Raw genomic sequence first — 25,726 nt, 5'->3', positions numbered from 1 at the left:
TTGTGTTACATCACCTTTCCTTTTAATAACACTTTTTAATCGTTTTGGAACTGAGGATACTAATTGCAGTAGATTTGCAATTGGAAATTTTGTCCATTCTTGCTTGATATAAGACTTCAGCTACTCAACAGTCCATGGTCTCTGTTGTCTGATTCTCCTCTTCGTGATGCGCCATACGTTTTCAATAGGAGATAGATCTAGACTGGCAGCAGGCCAGTCAAGCACACGCACTCTGTGTCTACAAATCCACGCAGAATGTGCAGAATGTGGTCTGGCATTGTCCTGCTGAAATAAGCATGGACGTCCCGGGAAGAGATGTCACCTTGATGGCAACATATGTTTCTCTAAAATCCTAATATACGCCTCGGAGTCAATGGTACCTTCACATACATGCAACTCACCCATGCCGTGGGCACTGATGCACCCTCATACCATCATAGATGCTGGCTTTTGCACCTTTCGCTGATAACAATCTGGATGGTCGTTTTCATTTTTGGCATGCAGAACCGACGCCCGTTTTTTCCGAAAACTAGCTGAAATGTGGACTCAGCTGATCACAGCACACGGTTCCACAGTCTTTCGGTCCATCTGAGCTGAGCTTGGGCCGAGAGAACTCGCTGGCATTTCTGCATAGAGTTGATAATATGGCTTCCTCCTTGCGTAATACAGTTTCAAGTTGCATTTCTGGATGCAGCGACAGACTGTGTTGAGTGACAATGGTTTTCCGAAGTACTCCGGAGCCCAGGTGGCTATAATTGTCACGGTAGCATGACTCTGTCTTAGGCAGTGTCGCCTGAGGGCTCGAAGATCACGCACATTCAACAGTGGTTTCCGACCTTGCCCTTTACGCACTGAGATGTCTCTGAATTCTCTGAATCTTTTCACAATAATACATACTGGAGATGTTGAAAGACCTAAATTCTCTGCAATCTTGTGTTGAGAAATGTTTCTTTTGAACTGACTAACAATTCTCTCACGAATTTTGGTACAAAGGGGTGAGCCACAACCCGGTGTTACTTGAATATTCTGTGCACTTGTCAATCTTATTTTAACTCTGTCCCAACTTTTGTTGAGTGTGTTGCAGCCATCAAATTCTAAATTTGTGTATATTTACAAAATACAATCAAGTTGGTCAGTAAAACTATTGAAAATCTTTTCTTTGTACTTTTGTCAGTTAAATAAAGGTTCACATGAATTAACATATCACAGATTTTTGTTTTTATTGCATTTTGGAAAATATCCCAACTTTTCTGGAAATGGGGTTTGTATTTTTTTCAGGGGTGTCCAAGACTGCAGGAAATAATGCACTCATAGAAATGGAAATAAAGGCAAACTCCAGATGCTGAAAATCTAAAATAACACAAAATCAGAGTCGCACAAGGTTCTGTATATGTTGAAAATCTTGAGCAACACTCAATGTTAACAAGGTGATCCCAATGACCAATGTGACCAATGGCTACAAGCTGCAAATAATTCAGGAAACTACTACTACTTCTTATTATTTTTAAAATGCTTCTACTACTAAACTGTATGCGATTGGAGCACGTAATTTACATTTCGATGATGTCTTTTTGGGCCTACTCAGTGATCTGGCGCTTTTACTCTCTCTGGGGTAATTCAGCAAGGTTATGACTGGAGTGTGCAGCCAAAAGGTGGCGTGCAAGCCCATGTTCGGGTCCATCACTCCTCACAGATTAAAGTGTCAAGCAAGACTGAAATCGATGAGGATGATGTTGCACTGTCTACCTGCGTTCGACAGGTCTCCCTCTCTCTTGCTCACTGCTGCTGGAAGAAGGTGCAAGAGTCTTCCTCACACTGTAAGGTTTAATCAGCACAGCTTGTGGCTGCAGACACGTCTCTGTGGTTCTTGTTACATGTGTTTTTAGTTACTTTTTTATGTTATTTTTGCACTGTTTGGGGTGCTTCAGCATGCGTTGGTTCTGTGGTCTGCAGTCAACAAATGACAGCGCTATCCTGAACACTCCTGGACTGTTTTGAGGACTCTGCAGTTTGATATTTAATATTCTGTGCGTTATTTGCTCATAATTTGCCATTTGCACAAGTTGTTCTTTTTCTCATGTGTTGGGTGTTTGATGTTTTCTTTGAACGGGTTCCATGGTGTTTCGTTGTTTCGTGGCTGTCCATGGGAGGACGAATCTCAGGGTTGTGTTCTGTATACATACTTTGATAATAAATATACTTTGAATTTTTGAAATGCCTGAAAAACTCAGCAGGTTGGGCAGCAACTGTTAATGTTTCAGGTTGAAGAAGTGCTTCCTCTGGTTCTGATGTTTTGCATTATTATGTAAAGATCATATTACCCTATAAAGTTCAAGTTTAATTGTCATAGCCATACATGAATACAGCCAAATGAAACCATGTTATTCTAGGGTGCAGAACAGTACCAATAGCCATACACAGCACAAGGCACACAATAGCACCTATAAAATAGCAGTAAAATACAGTCACACAAAAAAAGGATATAGTCCATATCCCCAAGTCCATGAATGTTGCTGAAGTCTGCAGTCGAACACAATGTAACTTGTCTTCTGCTGAGCAAACTCTGGAGGCAGCACTGACTCCAACACATACACTGACATAAACTGCCTACAACACTCCAGTGCAGCACACAGACTCTGGTGCCACCCTCTTGGGCAGCTGCAAACAGATGACACTGCAACTTGAGGCTTAGTGGCTGAGGCCATGGAGCTCCTCTGTCACTCGCCTCCCCCCCCTCACCTTTTGCCAGTGAACTGGACTTACAGTGTCCCTGATTAACAATGTCCAACATGTTCTTTTGATCACAAGAAAAGTGACTAAGGTGATCACTCGCTGTTAGACTGCATGCCTGCTTCGCACACCCACTCTGACACCTCCTGACACTGACAACAGCAGCTTCTTCAGTTTCTCTGCCAACTTGCAACTTGCTGATGAGCAGACTTTAAGTTTTTAATGTCCAGCAGGGTCTTGCAATTGTAAAAAGTGCATTTAAAAAAGACAATAATGCCTTTGGCCCCATAGGAGCTGCTGCTTCTGAGTGCATTGCCCTTTTACCCGAAAGCATCTTCACTCTTAAATGAATATTTTGATAATATTTATGATATTATAATTTAGTGATTAGGTTATAAAGAGCATGTGAGACCATTACGACAATGAATAATGAGGTACTGAAGTAACTGACCAAACAAAACTTGTTTATTGTTCTTTTCAGGCGTCTCCCTTGTATGCACCTTTTCCACCAGATCTGTGTGGATCAGTGGTTAGCCACTAGTAAGAAGTGTCCAATTTGTCGAGTAGACATTGAAGCCCAGATGCCTGTTGACATCTAATTAGCCATTAGAAATAAAAAGGTAAAGTAATTGATATGAAATTCAATAACAGAGTGGGTAAAGGCACCTTTCTAGTTTTCTCCATTGCCAGGAATTGGAATAATAGGTGTTAATATATTTAGGTGAAACTGCACTGATTATATACTAATGAATTTTTGATCTTTGGTGTTCTCTTGTGTTCACTGTTCTGTGATTAGTCATATCTATAAGCACCCACCATGTACCATTACTCAATGATTGATACCAAATGATTTTTTTTCCAAGAATTGTCCTATGTAACTGCCCTATGTAATTTTTCAAAGAACCAAACAGTCCCATACAACTATTTAATTGTATCTATACCTTGTCTGAAAAACCTTTAGCTAGCAATGTTCATTTACCTTTCTTGTTCCACCTTGGAATTGCAGTTGGTTTATTTTGTCACATGTATTGAGATACAGTGAAAAGTTTATCTTGCTTACTATTCATACAGATCACAGTGCATTGAGGTAGAACAAGGTAAACCAATAACAGTGCAGAATTAAGTGTAACGTGCAGAGGAAGTGCAGTGCAGAAAAACAATATCATAAGATCAGAAGGTAGATTGAGATGTCATGAGTCATTCTTCTCGTACTGGGCAACCATTTAATAGTCTTATAATGCCAGGTAGAAACTGTCCTTGAGCCTGGTGGAATGTATCTTCTGTCTAATGAAATAGAGAAGAGAGAATGTCTGGTGTGAGTGGAGCCTTTGATTATGAAGTAGCAAAAAATAGAGACAGAGTCATAGACCATAAGACATAGCAGCAGAATTGGGTCATTCCGCCATTCAATCACGGCTGATCCTTTTCCCCCCTCCTCAGCCCCACTCCCCTGCTTTCTCCATGTAACCTTTAATGCCATGTCTAATCAAGAACCTATCAAGCTCTTCTTTAAATACACCAAACAACCTGGCTTCCAAAGCTGCCTGTAGTATTACATTCCACAAATTCACCACCCTATGGCTAAAGAAACTTCTCCGCATCTCTGTTTTAAATGAACGCCCCTCTATCTTGAGGCTGTACCCTCTTGTCCTATGCTACCATAGGAAGCATCCTTTCTACATCTACTCTGTCTAGGCCTTTCAACATTTGAAAGGTTTCAATGAGATCCCTCCTCATCCTTCTAAATTCCAGTGAGTACAGACACAGTGCTATCAAACATTTGTCGTATAATAACCCTTTCATTCCTGGAATCATCCTTGTGAACCTCCTCTGAACCCTCTCCAATGCCAGCATATCTTTTCTTAGTTGAGGAGCTTAAAACTATTCACAGTGCTCAACGTGAGGCCTCACCAGTGCCTTATAAAGCCTCAGCATCACATCCCTGCTCTTGTAATCTAGACCTCTTGAAATGAATGCTCACTTTGCATTTGCCTTCCTCACCGCCAACTCTACCTGCAAGTTAATCTTCAGGGTGTTCTGCACAAGGACTCCCAGGTCCTTTTGCTTCTCAGATTTTTGGATTTTCTCCCCATTTAGAAAGTAGTCTTCACATTTATTTCTACTGCCAAAGTGCATGATCATGCATGTTCCAATATTGTATTTCATTTGCCGCTCTTGCCCATTCTCCTAATCTGTCTTAAGTCCTTCTGCAGCCTACCTGTTTCCTCAACACTACCTGCCCCTCTACCAATCTGCAAACTTGGTAATAAAGCTATCTATTGCATCATCTAAATCATTGATATACAGCACAAAAAGAAGCAGTTCCAACACCAACTCCTGTGGAACGCCATTAGTCACTGGCAACCAACCAGAAAAGGATCCTTTTATTCCCACTTGCTGCCTCCTAGCAATCAGCCAATGCTCTAAGCAAGCCAGAAGCTTTCCTGTAATACCACGAGCTCTTAAGCAGCCTCATGTGTGGCACCATGTCAAAGGCCTTCTGAAAGTCCAAATATACAACATCCACTGCATCCCCTTTATCTATCCTGTGTGTATTCTCCTCAAAGAATTCCAACTGGTTCGTCAGGCAAGATTTCCTAAGGAAACCATGCTGATTTTGTCCTATCTTGTCCTGTGTCACCAAGAACTCCATAATCTCGTCCTTAAGAATTGACTCCAACATTTTCCCAACCACTGAGGTCAGGCTAACTGGTCTATAATTTCCTTTCTGCTACCTTCCTCCTTTATTAAAGGGTGGAGTGACATTTTCAATTTTCCAGTCATCTGGCACCATGCCAGAATCCAATGAGTTACTAATGCCTCCACAATCTCTACCACTACGTCTTTCAGAACCAACAGGTGTAGTTCATCTGGTCCGGGTGACCGAAGTCTTTCAACTTTTTGAGCACCTTCTTCCTTGTAATAGTAACTGCAATCACTTCTCTTCCCGCACACTCTTCAACATCTGGCACACTGTTAGTGTCTTCCACAGTGAAGACTGATGCAAAATACTAATTTAGTTCATCTGCCATTTCCTTGCCCACCCCCCCCCCCGTTATTATTCCAGCCTCATTTTCTAGTGGTCTCATCTCTCTCATCTTTCATTTTGTTATCTCTTTTATTTTTTGCTTTCTTTGTCAATCTTTTTGTTGATTTAAAAGGAGCATAAATACAAACAAGAGGAGAATTATCTCAAATATATAAATAACAATACAAACAGAAAGTGAAATAGACATTATCAAAATCATACATAGTGTTAAGCTAGTATGCAGTATATAATAAAAAAGAAGACAGCTAATTCTCCTATCAATTCATGGAGAGAAAAACTTTTAAATGAAGGAAAAAAAAACCACTACACTATACAAAAAAAAAGAAAAAAAGGGACTGGGCAGTCCATTCTGAGGATACAACCAAAAAAAAGAAAGAAACTTTCTGATCAAATCTAAAACTTCAAAAAAAAATTGGAAGAATAATAAATCAAATCAAATGAAAATATTGAATAAAAGGTCGCCAGATTTGCTCAAATTTAGAGGATGTATCAAATGTCTGACTTCTTATTTTCTCTAAACTTAAACAGGACATAATGGAGGAAAGCCAAAAAAAGACAGTATTAGAGTCCTTCCACTTCAGTAAAATGGCTCTCCTAGCCACTTCCTGGTTCTGATGGGATAATCCCAAATATTGCCGTAAGTAAATTAGGTTGTAGGTCCAGATCCAAGACTTTTGATAACGTTTTAAAAACATCTCTCCAAAAATTGTCTAGCTTTATGCAAGACCAAAACATATGAGTTAAAGTGGTCACCTCAATATTACGTCTGTCACAAATAGGATTGATGTCGGAAAAAATATGTGCTAGTTTATCCTTTGATTTATGGGCCTGATGCACTACCTTGAACTGTATCAAGGAATGGCAGGCACAAATAGATGAGTTATTAACCAAATGAAAAATTTTACTCCATTGATTTTCTGAAAATGACTCTAGAAATTCCAATTCCTAACCACGTTTAATTTTATCATTAGATATCATTCGTAAATTCAATAGCCGTTTATAAATTATAGCTATCAACCCTTTTTGAAGTGGTTTAAGCTGAAAGAGAGCATCTGTCTTATTAGGTGGATAAGCAGAAGAGTAACTTGGCAAACCACATAAAAAATTCCTAACTTGTAAGTATCTAAAAAAAAGTGTACATTAGATAAAATATATTTATCCACTAACTGAGAAAAAGACATTAAACAATCCCCCAAAAGCAAATCTGAAAATCTCTTTTATTTTTTACATACTAGAAAAAGCTTTTACTATCCACTTTGATATTGTTTGCTACCTTTCTTTTTCCTCCTAATGATTCTTTTAGTTGCTCTCTGTAGGGTTTTTAAGGTTTTCCAATTCTCTGTCTTCCCACTAATTTCTGCTTTGCCGTATGCCCTCTTTTTTGCTTTTTCATTAGCTTTCACTTCTCTTGTCAGCCACTAATTTGTCATTTGAATATATGTTCATTTTTGGAATACATCTATCCTGCACCTTCTTCATTTTTCCCAGAAGCTGACAGCATTGTTTCACTGCTGCCATCCCTCCCAGCATCTCCTTACAATTACTTTGGCCAACTCCTCTCTCATACCACTGTAATTTCCTTTATGCCACTGAAATACTGCTATGTCATACTTTACTTTTACTCTATCAAATTTCAAGTTGAACACAGTCATACTGTGATCACTGTCTTGTAAGGGTTCTTTTACCTTAAGCTCCCTAATCACTTCTGGTTCATTACATCACATCCAATCCAGTATAGCTGATCCCCTAGTGGGCTCAATGACAAACTGCTCTAAAAAACCATCTCATAGGCATTCTACAAACTCTCTCTCCTGAGATCCATTTCCAACCTGATTTTTTCAACCTGATTTTCCCAATCGACCTCCATGAAAAGGAGGCTGGTTTCTATGATATGCTGAGCTGTGTCCACAACTCTGCAGTTTCTTACAGTTATTTGCAGAGCAGTTGCCATACCAAGCTGTGCATTGGTAAGAATTGATAACAGTCAATGGGGACATGCCAAATTTCTTTAGCTTCCCGAGGTAGTGGAATCAATGGTGAGATCGGACCAGACAGGCTATCGGTGATGTTCACTTCTAGGATCTTGAAACTCTACCTTCTCAACCTCAATGTCGTTGATGTAGATAAGAACATGTGGACTACCTCCATTCCTGAAGTTAACAACCAGCTCTTTTGTTTTGCTGACATTGAGGGAAAAAGTTGTTGTTATGACACCATGTTATTAAGCTATCTCCTTCCACTACTCTGGCTCATTATAATTTAAGTATGGCACACTATGGAGTTAGGAAATGGACTTTAGAAATATTCATATCATCCTGCCACATGCCTGTCTTCATCCTTACTTTACCTATTTCTTGGACTCCTTAAAATTCTGCACTGCCAATCTGACGCTTTCCTTATTCCAAACTTTGCTTTCTCTGCCTTCAAGTCTCTTGCCACATCTGTGCGTTCCATGTCCAGTTTTGTCTCTTACCTTTCTGAAACTCCTGCTGGTTTCTCATCTCCTGGCAGACTAGTATACAACTTCTGCAATGACAGAGACAAAAGGTTCATGCATAGTTATTGGTCCCAGTCACCTTGAGGTGCATATTGGCATCAATGACATGGGCAGAAAGGGGGAAAAGGTCTGACACAGTGAATATACAGAGTTAGGAAAGAGGATCCAAGGTTGTAATCCCTGGATTACTCCCTATGCCCTGTGCAGGTAGGAATGGGATGTAAAACGGATTAATGGAGTGGCTGCAGTGATGGTGCAGGAGACAGGATTTCAAGTTCTTGGATCATTGGAACCTTTTCTGGGGAAGGGTTAACCTGTACAAGAGGAATGGATTGCACCTGAACTGGAGGGGAACCAATATCCTGGCCAGGAGGTTTGCTGATGCTACTTGGAAGAGTTTAAACTCTTCCAGGAGGCCTGGGAACTGGCGCCCCAGTTCTGTAAGGGAAGGATTGGACTGGAAGCAAGATGTTAGGGGACATATTGAAAGGCAAAATGAAAATGACAGGTATGATGTGTCAGATACTTTGAAATATATATATTTTAATGCTAGGTGTATTATGAGTGAGGGTGGTGAACTTAGACCGTGGATCAGTACATGGAAGGGGCAGGAGTGGGTGATTAATTTACCAGATTTTTGATGTTTTGATAGAAGAAGGAGATAAACGAGGAGGTGGAGTTACACTACTAATTAGGGACAATATCACAGCTTCACTCAGAAGAGACATAATGGAGGGGTCAGACAGCAAGTCCATTTGGACGGAACTCGGGAATACAAGGATATAATCACACTGATGGAATTGTACTGCAGACCCCCTAATAGCCACCGATCCCAGTGACCAGAAATGTAATTAGATTAAGAAAATGTGTAAAACTAGTAGGGTTGATCATGGGGGATTTCAACTTAGCTAATTTAAACTGGGACCTTCTTAGTATAAAGAGTTTAGATGGGGGGTGAATTTATTAAGTGTATCCAGAAAGGTTTCTTGAATCAGCATGCGGACAGTCCAACAAGAGGAAGAGATGTTCTGGACCTGGTGTTGGGTAACGAGCCTGGCCAGGTGACTGACCAGGTGGATGAACAGTTAGGGAACAATAACCATGGCTCCTTATCTTTCAGGATAGCTATAGATAAGGTCTTTGTAGGAGAGTTTTAAATTTGAGTAGGGAAAATTACCAGGGCATTAGGCAGGAATTAAGATGCATTAATTAGGAACACCTTTTCTCCGGCAAGTCCACATCAGACATATGGAGGATCAATTGCATAGAGTATAGGAAAGGTATGTTCTGTTAGAAGGTGTGTTCCTGTTAGAAGGAAGGACGGGAATGGAAAGATGAGAACCTTGGATGTACAGAGAGGTGATGAATTTAGTCAAGAAGAAAAAGGATAAGTATGTAAAGTTTTGGAAGTCAGGATCAAATAAATCACTTCAGGAGTATAAGGAAGCCAGAAAAAAGCTAAAGAAGGGAATTAGGAAAACCAGGAGGGGCCATGAAAAATCCCTGGCAAGTAGGATAAGGTGAATCCCAGGGCATAAAGAGTAAGAGAATAACTAAGGAGAGGGTGGGATGCATGGAATGTGAGTGAGGTACTTGTTGAGTACTTTGCTTCAGTATTTGTGAAGGAAAAGGATATAGAGGACCAGGAGGTCAGTCTGAGTGTATAAATACATTAGGGGATTTAGAGGTCAAGGAGAAGGAAGAGTTGGGCCCCCAAAGAAATGTTAAGGTGGATAAGTCCCCAGGACCTAATAGGATTTATCACAGGATTTTGAAGGAGACAAGAGATGAGATTGCTGGGCATTTGATCAGTATGTTTTGAGTCCTCTCTAGGCGTAGGTGAAGACCCAGAGGACTGGCAAGTATCTAATGTTGTACCCCTATTTAAGAAGGAAGCAAAGGAAAATCCTGGGAAATTGCTGGAGAAAATTCTTAGGGATAGGATCAACATCAATGGGATGGCAGTTGAGAGGGTGAGTAGTTTCAAGTTCCTCAGTATACACATCACCGAAGGTCTCACCTGGACTGTACACACTGGCTGTGTGGCAAAAAAAAAGCACAACAGCATCTCTTCCACCTCAGGCAACTGAAGAAGTTGGGCATAAACCCCCAAATCCCTTCTACAGGGGCACCATTGAGAGCATCCTGACTGGCTGTATCACCGTCTGGTTGGGCACTGCAGAGAGGGGTACAGACAGCCCAGCGCATCTGTGGATATGAACTTCCCTCCATTGAGGGCATTTACAGCAGCAGGTGCGTAAAGAAGGCCTGAAAGATCATCAGTTATCCCACCCATAAACTGTTTCAACTGCTTCTGTCTGGCAAAGGGTACCACAGCATTAAAGCCAAGACCAACAGGCTACAGGAGAGCTTCTTTCTACAAGCCATTCGACTTATAAGTTCACATGTCTGTACACTGCGACGGAGTTGTAATGCACAACATCGTGCTGTACTCTTCTACGTTCTATTGTTTTTACTTATTTATTGAGATACAACGTGGAATTAGCTCTTCCGGTCTTTCAAGTCATGCCTCCCAGCAACCCCTGATTTAACTTTCGCCTAATTACAGGAAAATTTACAGTGATCAATTAACCTACCCACTGGTGAATTTTTGGACAGTGGGAGAAAACCAGAGCACCCAGAGGAAACGTACATGGGGAAAATGTGCAAACTCCTTACAGAGAGAGGCGGGAATTGAACTTGAGTCACTGGTACTGTAAAGCATTGTGCTAGCCACTACACTAGTGTAATTGTTTGATTGTTTATAACAGACCTAATCACAAATTGTAGAATGAGAGACAGCTTTGGTAGAATCCACACTCCAGTAAAGCTAATTATATAGGAATGAGGCTGGAATTAGTTGTTAGATTGTGAATTTTCTGTGCCGATTATGTGATCGTTCAGCGTTTTGCTCTTATTTCAGATTTTCAGCATCAACAGTTTACAAAAGTTTATATTGTTTTTATATACAACAATATATAAAACAATAAAGGGTAATAAAAAGAAAGTTGTAGAGGCAGTTACAGGAGAAATTAAAGCATTTTGTGTCTATATTGTATTTGATAAAGTTAGCAGGTGAGGGAATGCAATGTCAAATGACAGCAAGAAATCATTAACCACTGCTGAAGAAATTATTGGAAACTGCAGCCAGATACATCACCATAGACGTGATAGACTGCAACCTACAGCAGAGATATCAAAGGTTGTGGATACATTGGTGATCAGCTTGAAAAATTCCCTCCAATTTGCAGCAGTCTTAGCAACATTATCAGGTGACGTAAGTAAAAGTTCAAACAGAAGAATTACTGAGGTTGAAGGATTTGTTCCGTAAGGAGAGATGGAGACAATTAGGCTGATGTTCCCTTAAGCTCAAACTGGTGATAAAAGAGAGATGATGGAGAACTGAGAAGGAGTGATCTTGAAACTCAGAGCTAAGACTTCTGTAACATTGACCAATGAGGCGTTGATTGGTAGATAATAAAGATAGAAATTGAACAAAGTTGAGAGGAATGCTATTGTGCATCAAAACCAGCACAGACTGGTTGAGCCAAGCTGCTTGTTTCGGTTTTCCCTGTTGAGAGGATTGTCAACAAATGTTTTTTTTCCTTTGCTTAGGTGTTGGTGTTGTTCCTTGAGCATGCTCGCTTGCATCTGGAATATGCAAGAGGCTGCGGCGGGCTTTGACTGAAGTGCAAAAGGCTGTCCACTACCTGGGCCTGTGTACAGCAGCCAGCTGCTCTTCTGCTGCAGGAAGAACCATTGCATAACTGAAGATCCAAGCTAGGCAGTCACCAGGCATTGTTCCCAAATCAGCCTTACATCAAAGGACCAGCATACTTCTGTCCCTGTGTTCTCATCAACTCCTTTGATTTGTTCAGTAGGACTTACCTGACAGTGTTACTGTATACTACTCTGAGTTTCAAATGTCTCCTCGGATATAATATTCTAGCTGTTTGCAAATAATTAAATTAAGTTGCCTTCTGATATTCGTTGTTCTGAATGTGCTTTTTGACATGTGGTGAAACACATGCTTTTCCTCCCGTGCACAGGTGCTGATATCAGAGGCCATTGTAAGCACATATATGATGAGGGAAGAAAGTGGTGATGCTACAGCTGTCTTTTGAACTGAGCAATGCATCTGGGATTTGGTGTGGCTGCAACTCCTTTCACTCAGGGTTCCCTGGCTTCCTAAATGTGTGCCCTAGAGGTCTATGGATAACCTGGCCGAGCAGGGTCTGCCAGTCCCGGTTCAGTGGTTGACCTGGTGAGAACCCCAGCTTCTCCTGAAGCTGGCCAGGCTTTCCTCACCTCTCTGACAGGAACACTGGTCGCTATTTTAAGTGCTGTTGACCCCAGGTCTCACAGTTCTTAGGTTTTAGAAACATAGAAAATCTACAGTGCAATACAGGCCCCATTGGCCCACAAAGCTGTGCGGAACATGTCCTTACCTTAGATATTACCTAGGGTTACCCATAGCCCTCTATTTTTCTGAGCTCCATGTACCTGTCCAGGAGTCTCTTAAAAGACCCTGTTGTATCCGCCTCTATCATCGTCGCCGGCAGCCCATTCCACGCACTCACCACTCTCTGCGTAAAAAAACTTAACCCTGACATCTCCACTCTCCCTGATTTGCTGGACTGATATCAGCAGATGGTGACTTTCCAGTGGGGATGGACTCACTGGGTGAGTAAATTCCCTGATATCAACCACCCTTGCCCACCCCCAGGTCCAGGGTCAGCAAATCAGCTCCCCAGGTTCCCCAGGCTACTAGTTACAGCCAGGGTGACTGTTTACCCTGGTGTTCTGTACTGGAGTTACCAGTTACCCTGACTTGACCCCAGCAGCAGAAGCAGAACCAAGGAGGACCAAGCAGAGAGGGCGGGAGGAGGTAATCAGGCCTTTCAGGCCCAGAGCAGCAGCTTTGGTGAGTATCGACTCAGTGGATGTTCCTGCTGACTCAGGAGTGGGTAACTAGAACTCAGTTAAGACGATGACATAGGGACAGAATTAGGTCATCTGGCCCATTGAGCCTGCTCCACCATTTCATCATGGCTGATAGATATTTCCTTTCAGCCTCCCACTCTAATATCCCTTCATGCCCTGACCAGTCACAAATCTATCAACCTCTGCCTTATATATATATAAAGACAGCCTCCAGAGCTGCCTGTGGCAACAAATTCCACAGATTCACCTCTCTCTGGCTAAAGAAATTCCTCCTCATCTCTGTTGTAATTGGATGCCCCTCTATTCTGAGGCCGTCCTCTGGTCTTAGTCTCTCACACCATAGGAAACATCCTCTTCACATCCACTCTGTCAAGGCCTGGCAACTAAAGGGTATAACTCTGACCCAGGTGGCAGGTGAATGCTGTTCCATGCAATGTCCATCCTGCGGTACATGGGGGATGATAAGGTCCCTGCTGTCCATGTGAACGCGATGTGTCTAGCTGCAGCTCCTGACTGTCTGTATCATGTAGCTGGGCCTGTGTATGGACTTGCTGATAGCACATTTAGAAACATCTCAGAGTAGCAGAGGAGCCAGATTATCATGGCCTTGTTCAGTTCAATCAGCATGGTGTTGTGGGTGAGGGGGGGAAGGTGAGTTCCCACAACAAGAATTTCGGTAGTTGGGTAACAGATTAAAGAGCGCTGTGGTATCTTTACAGTGGAATTGGACCTCTTTCATTTCCTGGTATATGTTGTTGTGGAGGCCAATGGTCCAAATTTCCTGGGTAGAAATTGGATTAAAAATATGCCATTGGTGTTGTCCTGCATCAACCATATTGGGGATGGGGTGGAAGGGGAAGAACCTTGCATTGACTTCTCTTTTGCAAAAGCAACAGTCAGTGTTCCGAGCTGATGCTTCGGGTCAATACCGTCAGCTAAGTTCAAGTTTAAAGTTTTACAAGGCCTGCTATAGTGCCATGGAGCCACAATAGTGTAGCTGTTACTGCAATGCTATTACAGCTCAGGGTTTTCTGGAGTTCAGAATTCAATATTGGCACCATGTGTAAGAAGTCAGTATGTCCTTGTGAAATGAGTGGGTTTTCCTCGAGTGCTCTGGTTTCCTCCCATGATCCAAGATATCCACCCTAATTTACCTCAGGATAGCAAACAGCTCTGTAATCTGTACAGGGTCTATGAAGTTGATGCCATTTTGCCTCATTCTGTGTCCATCTGAGTTGCAAAAAAAAAAGTAATTAAGATCTCTGCCATCTGTTTTACCAGACAGAATGGATTACCATTCTGATCTTCCAGACAAAAAATATTGTCCCTTGAATCCTTTTACTCTTAATATCTGTAGAATCCCTTGGTATTCACCTTCACTTTCTTTTAACCTTCCTGATTTCTTTTGTAAGTGTTTTCTTGCCATTCTTATACTTCATAATTGCCTACTTTCTTCCTACCTGTCTATACCTGCTATGCAACTCCTCTTTTTCTTTTCAGGGCTGCAATATCTCTTGGAAAACACAGTTCCCTACACTTGTTATCTTTTCCTTTTATTCTGGCAGGAACATACAAGTTTTGTACTCTCAAAATTCCGCTTTTGAAAGCATCCCACGTATCTAGTACACCTTTGCCAGAAAAAGGCCTGTCCCAATCCACATTTGCAGATCTTCTCTGATACCATCAAAATTGACATTTCAATTTTACTCACAAATACTGACTGCAAACCTCATGGAAACATCTTAACATAACTTCCCATATGATTCTGAGTTGTTTGAGACCTGTTTTATCACTATCTCTTCAAGATAAAAAAGTTGTTTTCTCTCTGCTTACAGTGCTATGACATTAAAAGAGGTATACTTTTCAATCTTACTCAAAAGTACTGACTGCAAACCTGACGGAAACATCTTAGCATTACTCCCCATGTCATTCTGAGTTGTTTGAGAACAGTTTAAACACTGAGCTCTTCAAGATAAAAATTTGTTTTCTCAGTGCGTACAGTGCTTTGACAATAAAGAAGCATGCATTTCAATTTTACTCAAAAGTACGGACAGGAAACCTGATGGAAACTTCTTAATATAATGCCCCATATGATCCTGAGTTGTTTGAGACCTGTTCATTGATCTCTTCAAGATAAAAGTTGTTTTCTGAGTGCATACAGTGCTTTGACATTAAAATAAGAATACATTTCAATTTTACTCAAAAGTACTGACTACAAACCTGATGGAAACATCTTACCATAACGCCCTATATGATTCTGGGTTGTTTGAGACATGTTTTATCACGGAGCTCTTCAAGATAAAAAAGTTGATTTCTCATTGCAGACAGTGCTTTGACATTAAAAGAAGTGTAGAATTCAATTTTACTCAAAAGTACTGACTGCAAACCTGTCAGAATCGTCTTACCATAACTCCTCATATGATTCTTTGTTGTTTCAGACCTGTTTTATCACTGAGCTCTAAAAAAAAGTTGTTTTCTCAGTGTACAGGGTCTTTCTTCTTTGTTAGATTTAAAATGGCTTCTTTTGTTATGTTATCCTGGGGAATGCTGAGAAAGTCTCTAGGTAGACAGTTGCTTGGGTTATCGTAGATAGCAGGGTGCTATTAACCAATGGGTGGTCATGTACCGTTTTGTTTTTGGGTACAATGCTGTATCATATGACTGGGAACGGGGTTTTTGCGGGGAGTCGGAGGAGAGACGAGGAGGACGGCGGACGTGCGGAGAGGCTCCGGTCGATCACTCCGGGTGGTCCCGAGCCGTGAGTCAACAGGATCCGGGTGGTCGTCAGGAATCGATTGAGCTCCAACGGTTGCGTGTGAAGAACTTGGACTTTGATAAGTGTTGGCGCCTTTTTTTCCCATTACTTCCCTTTCTGTATCGAATTTATATTAATGTCATAGAATTAGTTATATTTATAAAGTGTACTTGTTAAAATTTACTGGGTGTGCTGGCTGATGATTGATGTTTGGGATTGATTCGGGCGGCGACCAACCCTCTTGGGAGTGTTGAGGCGGGTGCTGGGTGAGATTTCCCCTAGACATATACGAACCAATATAACGGAACGTTACAAGTGGGGGCTACCATTCTGGATTTGGATTTTCGGTAAAGCTGTAATAGTCGTCGCGTTAAGTGGTGTTAAGATGGATCGAGATAAGATTGTAAGTTAGTGTGAATTGGAGGAGGTACCGGTGAATCATGCGTGCGTGCTGAGTGGGGTCGATTTCCGCATTCCGGCAGATGTACTGGTGCGAGGGTTGAGTTTGATTAAAGGTATCGGGCAGGTAAAACTTATAGCTAGAAGGTGTGGGAAAGAACTGGAGTCCAGCTGGATGTTGGTGCGGACGAGTGCCGACGTCATGACGTTGGAACTACCAGCGACAGTCCACGTCCAGGGGGAGGCAGGGCCGTGGGATCTCCACACCCTCCCGGAGGACGAAAGTGAGGAGGTGCCGGAGGAGGAGCTAGATGAGGCCCCAGGGGAGGTGCTAGTAGCCAGGGGTGGAGGTGTGGAGTGGGAAGGCTTGGCCAGGCCCCGTCTCCCAGTTAGGGCTGAGACCTCCGAGTTAGCGGCTGCCATTACCTCCCTGGCGAGAAGGGTTCGGGGCCCCGCCCGAAGCTGAGAATTTTCTCGGGAGCCAAGCCCACCCCGGAAGGGGAGGATGAATATGAAACCTGGGTTGAGGATACATCCCAGTTGTTAGAGGTGTGGCCAGTTTCGGATGAGGAAAAGAGACAGCGATTGGTGGAAAGCTTAAGGGGCGGGGCGGCCCGAGTGGTCCGCGATTTGAGAGCGGAGCGCCCTTCGGCTTCCCTGTCGGAGTGTTTGGACGCTTTGGAGGAAGTGTTTGGACGCTTTGGAGGAAGTGTTTGGACTGCCAGGAGATCCCTGGCAACATTTAGCGGAGTTTCAAGAGATGGGGCAGAGAAGAGGAGAAAAGCACTCAGAATACGTTTTCCGGCTGGAAGGGAAGCTTACGGGGCTGCGGCGCCAAGTGAGGTACGAAGGAGTGGGTGATCCCCAGGGGCTGGATCCTGAGTGCAAACGAGGGACGGTGTGGTGCACTCAGGCGAGGCCTAAGGTGATACGGCCAGGGGAGGCGGCATTAGTGATGGGGACCCCCAGATTCCCCGGAGTACCGGCGGGAGAGGCCCTGCTAGTAGACGCCCCAGACGACCTGGAAGGGGAGTCCCGATTTCCGGCTGGGGCTCTGGTGAGACCTGAATTGCAGAGGCCCTCAGCTGTACAGGCACGGCGGATGGGGGTGATGGTAAGGAACATAACGGAGCAGGAGATCACCTTTAAGCGCGGGATGCCCCTCGCGCACTTGTTCCCGGTGACGGTGATGTCCAGCGCCCCCGTGAAGCCCACTGGAGGAAAACTATTGGAGAACGGGGGGCGGCTGACCGAGGAGGCCTTTAATTTTGAAGATTCCCCTGTACCGCTGGCGCATAAGAGCAGGCTGGTGGAGAAGATGCTGAAGCTAGGGGATGTCTTTTCTCAGGGCGAGTTTGATGTGGGATGTTCCAAGAGCTCTCGGCACACCATCCGGGTGACAAATGACACCCCGTTTAGGGAGAGGTCGCGGCGGTTGGCCCCAGCAGATGTGGAGGATGTGCGGCAGTTGAAAGACGCAGGGATTATTGCGGAGTCCCGAAGCCCCTATGCATCCCCTATAGTGGTGGCAAGGAAGAAAAATGGGAAGGTACGCATGTGCGTGGACTACAGGATCCTGAACCGGCGCACTGTTCCCGACCAATATACGGTCCCGAGGGTGGAAGACGCATTGGCCTGTTTGAGTGGTGCACAGTGGTTCAGTGTATTGGATTTGCGGAGTGGGTATTACCAGATTCCGATGAGCGAGACTGATAAGGAGAAGACAGCCTTTATCTGTCCCCTGGGGTTTTTCCAGTTCGAACGAATGCCCCAAGGTATCTCGGGGGCTCCAGCCACCTTCCAGCGGCTCATGGAGCGGACAGTGGGGGACATGAACCTGCTGGAGGTATTGGTGTACCTGGACGACCTGATAGTGTTTGGATCTACGTTGGAGGAACATGAGGAGCGGCTGCGGAAGTTTCTGAGTCGGCTGAAGGAGGAAGGGTTAAAACTTTCCCTGGATAAATGTCAGTTCTGTAAGACGTCGGTCAGTTATGTGGGGCACATAATCTTGCGAAATGGAATGGAAACTGATCCGGGTAAGATAGCCGTAGTAACCACCTGGCCGAGACCTCAGAAGGTGAGCGCCTTACGATCGTTTTTGGGGTTGTGCGGATATTAGCGGAGATTCGTGAAAGGATATGCGAAAATGAGTCATCCATTGAACCAGCTGTTGTGTGGTTATCCACCCGTGGGGAGGAAGAGGAAGGGAGACCGAAGGCCGGAGGTAAGAGGATACTTGAACCCGGGGGAGCCTTTTGGATCAATGTGAGGAGGCGTTCCAATCTCTGAAAAGGGCGCTGACACAGGTCCCGGTGTTGGCTTTTGCTGATTCCCGGAAGCCGTATGTTCTACACACAGTCACGAGGGTCTGGGGGCTGTCCTGTACCAGGAACAGGGCAACGGATTGAGGCCAGTGGCGTTTGTCAGCCGGAGCTTGTCGCCATCTGAGAGAAACTATCCCACTCACAGGCTGGAGTTCTTGGCATTGAAATGGGCGGTGGTGGACAAGTTGAGTGACTATCTATACGGGGCCCAGTTTGAGGTGAGAACTGACAACAACCCCCTCACTTATATCCCGACCTCGGCAAAGCTCGACGCTACTGGGCACCGGTGGTTAGCAGTCTTGTCTGCCTATGAGTTCAGCCTGAAGTACCGCCCGAGGAGTCGGAACATCGATGCAGATGCCCTGTCTCGTCGGGCGCACGACGAGTCGGGCACGGCTGAGGAGTGGAAGAGTGTCCCTGCCCAGGGAGTAAAGGCCATGTGTCAAGTTGGGAGCGACGGGGAAGTAGGAGCACAGATGGGAACGGATCGGGCAGTAGATCAACTGGGAGCTGACGATAACGCGCTGCCCACTGTTTACTGTAATTTGACTGCGCTGAGGAACGGGCAGCTGCCGGAGTTGAGCCCCCAGGAAGTGGAGGCGGCTCAGCGTGATGACCCGAGCATTGGCACTATCTGGTACGCGATTAGCCAGGGTGATATGGGGCAGGTGGAGAAGGCGAAGCATGCCGCCTCGGTTGAAGCTGAAGAACCACGTCTTGTACCGGGTCACGTCGCCTCCGGACCACCGCCGGCGCTGGCAGCTGGTCGTGCCTGAGAAGTATCGGAAGGCTGTGCTCCAGGCTCTACATGATGATTCCGGGCACTTAGGGGTAGAGAAGACCTATGGATTACTCAAGGACCGGTTTTACTGGCCCCGGATGAGGGGGGAGGTGGAAGAATACTGTAAGACCTGTAGTCGTTGCGTCAGGAGGAAGACCTTGCCTGCGCAGGCGGCCCTGTTATCCCACCTGCAGAGTGCGGGACCCATGGACCTGGTGTGTATGGATTTCCTGTCTATTGAGCCAGAAACCAGCAACACCGTGAATGTCTTGGTCCTCACGGATCACTACACTAGATATGCGCAGGCATTTCCCACTAGGGACCGGAAAGGGACTACAGTGGCGATGGTGTTATGGGAGAAGTACTTTGTGCCTTCGCCGGTGGATCCATAGTGATCAGGGACGGGACTTTGAGAGCAGGCTTATCCATGAATTACTGGGTATGCTTGGGGTTGAAAAGTCCAGAACCACCTCCTATCACCCGCGGGGTGATCCTCAGCCCGAGAGGTTTAACCGGACCCTGCTGGACATGCTCGGCACTTTGGAGATTGGACAGAAGAGTAAGTGGAGTCGGCACATCGCCCATTTGGTTCACTGTTACAATTGCACGCGCAATGGTGCTACGGGGTACTCGCCCTATTCTCTGATGTTCGGACGGGAAGCGAGGTTGCCCATTAGTCTGTATTTTGGGACTGAAGCGGGTGAAATACCTTCGAAGCCATGTCTGAAGTACGTGTCCGATATGAGGAGAGAGTTGAAAAGGGCGTACGAGTTGGCTGAGGCGGCAGCCACCAAGCAGAACCAGCGGAATAAGAAGAGGTACGATCAGAAAGTAAAGTTAGTCCAGCTATTGCCGGGAGACCGAGTCCTTGTGGTGGAGAGTCAGATGCCGAATCTCCCTGTTTACTGGGTGAGACCCGAGGACGGGAAGAGGCCTGTCAAGGTACTCCATTGGAACCACCTGTTGCCTCTGAGTCGCGAGGTGAAGGTGGACCCAGAGCCCGAATGGGAGTTTACGGCTAGTACGAGGACTCTGCGAGGGTGCGGACGAGGGAAGAGCCCGCTGCGAAGGAGACGGGGCCGGTCCCCACCTCGAAAAGGGATACGTCATCGGAAGATGATGATCTGGACGTGTGGTACCTGCTTCCGTTCGCTGATTCCCCGGTGCCGGGAGAAGAGACTCCTGGCTCTTCCATCACTGAGTTAGGGGAACCGAGGGAGGGTGTTGCAGAGCCACCTGTATTACAGCCGGGATTGGGGGAGGGTGTTGCAGAGCCGCCTGTATTACAGCCGTGATTGGGGGAGGGTGTTGCAGAGCCGCCTGTATTACAGCCGGGATTGGGGAGGGTGTTGCAGAGCCGCCTGTATTACAGCCGGGATTGGGGGAGGGTGTTGCAGAGCCGCCTGTATTACAGCCGGGACTGGGGGAGGGTGTTGCAGAGCCGCCTGTATTACAGCCGGGATTGAGGGAGGGTGTTGCAGAGCCGCCTGTATTACAGCCGGGATTGGGGGAGGGTGTTGCAGAGCCGCCTGTATTACAGCCGGGATTGGGGGAGGGTGTTGCAGAGCCGCCTGTATTACAGCCGGAATTGGGGGAGGGTGTTGCAGAGCCGCCTGTATTACAGCCGGGATTGGGGGAGGGTGTTGCAGAGCCGCCTGTATTACAGCCGGGATTGGGGGAGGAGAGGGTGGAGCCAGAACCTGAGCCAGAGGGCTCACAGGTGCTGAGGGGTCCCGGTGAGGGGGGAGGGTCCGACAGGTAGATCCGGGGGGGTCACCAGCGGTGTCTGAACAGGGAGAGTGAGCAGAGGAAGTCCAGAGGCCTCAGAGGAGTAGGCATCCCCCGGAGAGACTAACTTATACAGCGCCGGGAGAACAGGGTGTGATCTCTACTGCCCTGCAAAGTTATGTCACTGCTTTGTGCACCTGGGTTGGGTTTTGTGTTTTACAAGGAGCACTGGTAAACTATGTTAACGTCTTGAGGGCATGACTTTTATTGGTGGGGGGAAAGTGTATGGGGTCTTTCTTTTTTGTTAAATTTTAAATGGCTTCTTTCGTTATGTTATACTGGAGAACGCTGAGAAAGTCTCTAACTAGACAGTTGCTTGGGTTATAGAAGATAGCAGGGTCGTATTAACCAATCATTTTGTTTTCGGATACAATGCTGTCTCATATGACTGGGGACGGGGTTTTTGGCGGGGAGTCGGAGGAGAGACGGGGAGGGCGGTGGACGGGGTTTTTGGCGGGGAGTCGAGGGAGAGACAGGGAGTCAGAGAAGAGACGGGAGGTCGGAGGAGAGCCGGGGAGGACGGCGGACGTGCGGAGAGTCTCCGGTCGATCATTCCGAGTGGTCCCGAGCCGTGAGTCGACAGGATCCAGGTGGTCATCCGGATTTGATTGAGCTCCAACGATTGCGCGGGAAGAACTTGGACTTTGATAAGTGTTAGCGCCTTTGTTTTCCATTACTTCCCTTTCTGTATCGAATATATAATAATGTCATAGAATTAGTAACATCTATAAAGTGTACTTGTTAAAATTAACGGGGTCTGCTGGCTGATGGTTGATGTTTGGGCTGATTCGGGCGGCGACCAACCCTGTGGGGAGTGTTGAGGCGGGTGCTGGGTGAGATTTCCCCTAGACATATACAAGCCAAACTAACGGAACGTTACATCAGTGCATGCAGTGCTTTCACATTAAAAGAAGTATACATTTCAATTTTACACAAAAGTACTAACCGCAAACCTGATGGAAACATCTTAACGTAACTCCCCATATGATTTTCAGTTGTTAAAGCCCTGTTTTATCACTGAGCTCGTCAAGATAAAAACGTTGTTTTCTCAGTGCATACAATGCATTGACATTAAAAAGGGTATACATTTCAATTTTATTCAAAAGTACTGACCGCAAACCTGATGGAAACATATGAACTTAACTCCCCATATGATTCTGAGTAGTTTAGGAGCTGTTTTATTACTGAGCTCTTCAAGATAAAAAAGTTCTTTTCTCAGTGTTTTCCCTGTGCAAACAATGATTTGACATTACCAATAGCATACATTTCAGTTTTCCACCAAAGAACTGAGTGCAAACCTAATGGAAGCATCTTAAATTAACTTCCCACATTATTCTGAGTTGTTTAAAACTTTTTTCATGCCTCTGCTTAGCAGGACAAAAAAGTGGTTTTCTCAGTGCATACTATGCTTTGACATTACCAAGAGTATAGATGTCAATTTTACATCAAAGTATTTAGTGGAAACCTGATGGAAACATCGTAAATTAACTTTCCACATGATTCTGAGTTGTATAATACTTGTTTCATGCCTCTTCTCATCAGGAGAAAAAAGTTGTTTTCCCAGTGCATACAATGCTTTGACATTACCAATAGTATAGATGTCAATTTTACACCAAAGTATTTAGTGGAAACCTAATGGAAACATCGTAAATTAACTTTCCACATGATTCTGAGTTGTATAAATCTTCTTTCATGCCTCATCTCAGCAAGACAAAAAAGCTGTTTTCTCAGTGCACACAATCTTTTGACATTACCAATAGTATACATTTCAGTTTTCCACCAAAGTACTGAGTGCAAACCTAATGGAAACATCTTAAATTTATACCCATATTATTCTGAGTTGTTTAAAACTTGTTTCATGCCTCATCTCAGCAAGACAAAAAAGCTGTTTTCTCAGTGCACACAATCTTTTGACATTACCAATAGTATACATTTCAGTTTTCCACCAAAGTACTGAGTGCAAACCTAATGGAAACATCTTAAATTTATACCCATATTATTCTGAGTTGTTTAAAACTTGTTTCATGCCTCTGCTCAGGAAGACAAAGAAGTCGTTTTCTCAGTGCATACAATGCTGTGACATTACCAATAGTATAGATGTCAATTTTACATCAAAGTACTGAGTGGAAACCGAATGGAAACATCTTAAGTTAACTTTCCATATGATTCTGAGTTGTTTAAGACTTGTTTCATGCCTCTGCTTATCAGGACAAAAAAGTTGTTCTCTCAGTGCATACGATACTTTGACATTACCAACAGTATACATTTCAATTTTACACCAACGTACTGAGTGGAAACCTAATGGAAACACCTTCATTTAAGTTTCCAAATGATTCCGAGCTGTTTAAGACATTTTTCATGCCTCTGCTCATCAGGACAAAAAAGCTGTTTTCTCAGTGCACACAACGCTTTCACATTACCAACAGTATACATTTCAATTTTACACCAAAGAACTGAGTGGAAACCTAATGGAAACATCTTAAATTAACTTTCCACATGATTCTGAGTTGTATAAATCTTCTTTCGTGCCTCTTTTCAGAAAGATAAAAAAGCTGTTTTCTCAGTGCACACAATGACTTGACATTACCAATCGTATACATTTCAGTTTTCCACCGAAGTTCTGAGTGCAAACCTAATGCAAACATATCCAATTGACTTTGCACATGATTCTGAGTTGTTTAAATCTTCTTTCATGCCTCTGCTCAGCAAGACAAAAAAGTCGTTTTCTCAGTGCATAGAATGCTTTGACATTACCAATAGTCTACATTTCAGTTTTCCACCAAAGTACTGAGTGCAAACCTTGTGGAAACATCTAAAATTAAATTCCCACATTATTCTGAGTTGTTTAAAACTTTTTTCATGCCTCTGCTCAGCAAGACAAAAAAGTCGTTTTCTCAGTGCATACAATGCTTTGACATTACCAATAGTATAGATGTCAATTTTACACCAAAGTATTTAGTGGAAACCTAATGGAAACATCGTAAATTAACTTTCCACATGACTCTGAGTTGTAGAAAACTTGATTCATGCCTCGGCTCATCAGGAGAAAAAAGATGTTTTGTCAGTGCATACAATGCTTTGACGTTACCAACAGTATACATTTCAGTTTTCCACCAAAGAACTGAGTGCAAACCTAATGGAAGCATCTTAAATTAACTTCCCACATTATTCTGAGTTATTTAAAACTTATTTCATGCCTCTGCTCAGCAAGACAAAAAAGTGGTTTTCTCAGTGCATACAATGCTTTGACATTACCAATAGTATAGATGTCAATTTTACACCAAAGTATTTAGTGGAAACCTAATGGAAACATCGTAAATTAACTTTCCCCATGATTCTTAGTTGTATAATACTTGTTTCATGCCTCTGCTCATCAGGAGAAAAAAGTTGTTTTCTCAGTGCACACAACGCTTTCACATTACCAATCGTATACATTTCAATTTTATAACAAAGGACTGAGTGGAAACCTAATGGAAACATCTTAAATTAACTTTCCACATGATTCTGAGTTGTATAAATCTTCTTTCATGCCTCATCTCAGCAAGACAAAAAAGCTGTTTTCTCAGTGCACACAATGTTTTGACATTACCAATCGTATACATTTCAGTTTTCCACAAAAGTACTGAGTGCAAACCTGTTGGAAACATCTTAAATTAATTCCCACATTATTCTGAGTTGTTTAAAACTTGTTTCATCCCTCTGCTCAGGAAGACAAAAAAGTGGTTTTCTCAGTGCTTAGGATGCTTTGACATTACCAATGCTATAGATTCCAGTTTTCCACCAAAGTACTGAGTGGAAACCTCATGGAAACAGCTGTAATTAACTTTCCACATGATTCTGAATTGTTTAAAACTTATTTCATGCCTCTGCTCATGAAGACAGAAAAGTGGTTTTCTCTGTGCATACAATGCTTTGACATTACCAATAGCATACATTTCAGTTTTCCACCAAAGTACTGAGTGCAAACCTGATGGAAGCATCTTTAATTAAACTCCCACATTATTCTGAGTTGTTTAAAACTTGTTTCATGCCTCTGCTCAGCAAGACAAAAAAGTGGTTTTCTCAGTGCATACAATGCTTTGACATTACCAATTGTATACATTTCAGTTTTCCACCAAAGTACTGAGTGCAAACCGAATGGAAACATCTTAAATTAACTTCTCACATTATTCTTTGTTGTTTAAAACTTGTTTCATGCCTCTGCTCAGCAAGACAAAAAAGTCGTTTTCTCAGTGCTTACAATGCTTTGACATTACAAATAGAATATATTTCAATTTTACACCAAAGTACTGAGTGGAAACCTAATGGAAACATCTTAAGTTAACTTTCCATATGATTCTGAGTTGTTTAAGACTTGTTTCATGCCACTGCTTATCAGGACAAAAAAGTTGTTCTCTCAGTGCATACAATACTTTGACATTACCAATAGTATACATTTCAATTTCACACCAAAGAA

General features: G+C 43.7%; 1 protein-coding gene across 6 annotated transcripts in view; it reads left to right on the top strand.

The window, feature by feature from the left end:
• Positions 1-12,251, top strand: part of LOC134337619 (E3 ubiquitin-protein ligase arkadia-C-like) — a 162,100-nt gene extending 149,849 nt beyond the window's left edge. For all 6 annotated transcript variants that reach the window (XM_063032795.1, XM_063032793.1, XM_063032794.1 and 3 more), the window contains 2 exons: positions 3,212-3,350; positions 11,892-12,251. In XM_063032795.1, the coding sequence (XP_062888865.1) occupies positions 3,212-3,329 (118 nt within the window). In that variant the 3' untranslated portion in view covers positions 3,330-3,350; positions 11,892-12,251. The remainder of the gene's footprint in view (positions 1-3,211; positions 3,351-11,891) is intronic.
• The last annotated feature ends 13,475 nt before the right edge of the window (positions 12,252-25,726 follow it).

This window comes from Mobula hypostoma, chromosome 24 (genome assembly GCF_963921235.1).
Source record: "Mobula hypostoma chromosome 24, sMobHyp1.1, whole genome shotgun sequence".
Classification (NCBI taxonomy): Eukaryota; Metazoa; Chordata; class Chondrichthyes; order Myliobatiformes; family Myliobatidae; genus Mobula; species Mobula hypostoma.
This window is presented reverse-complemented; position numbering and strand designations above follow the sequence as displayed.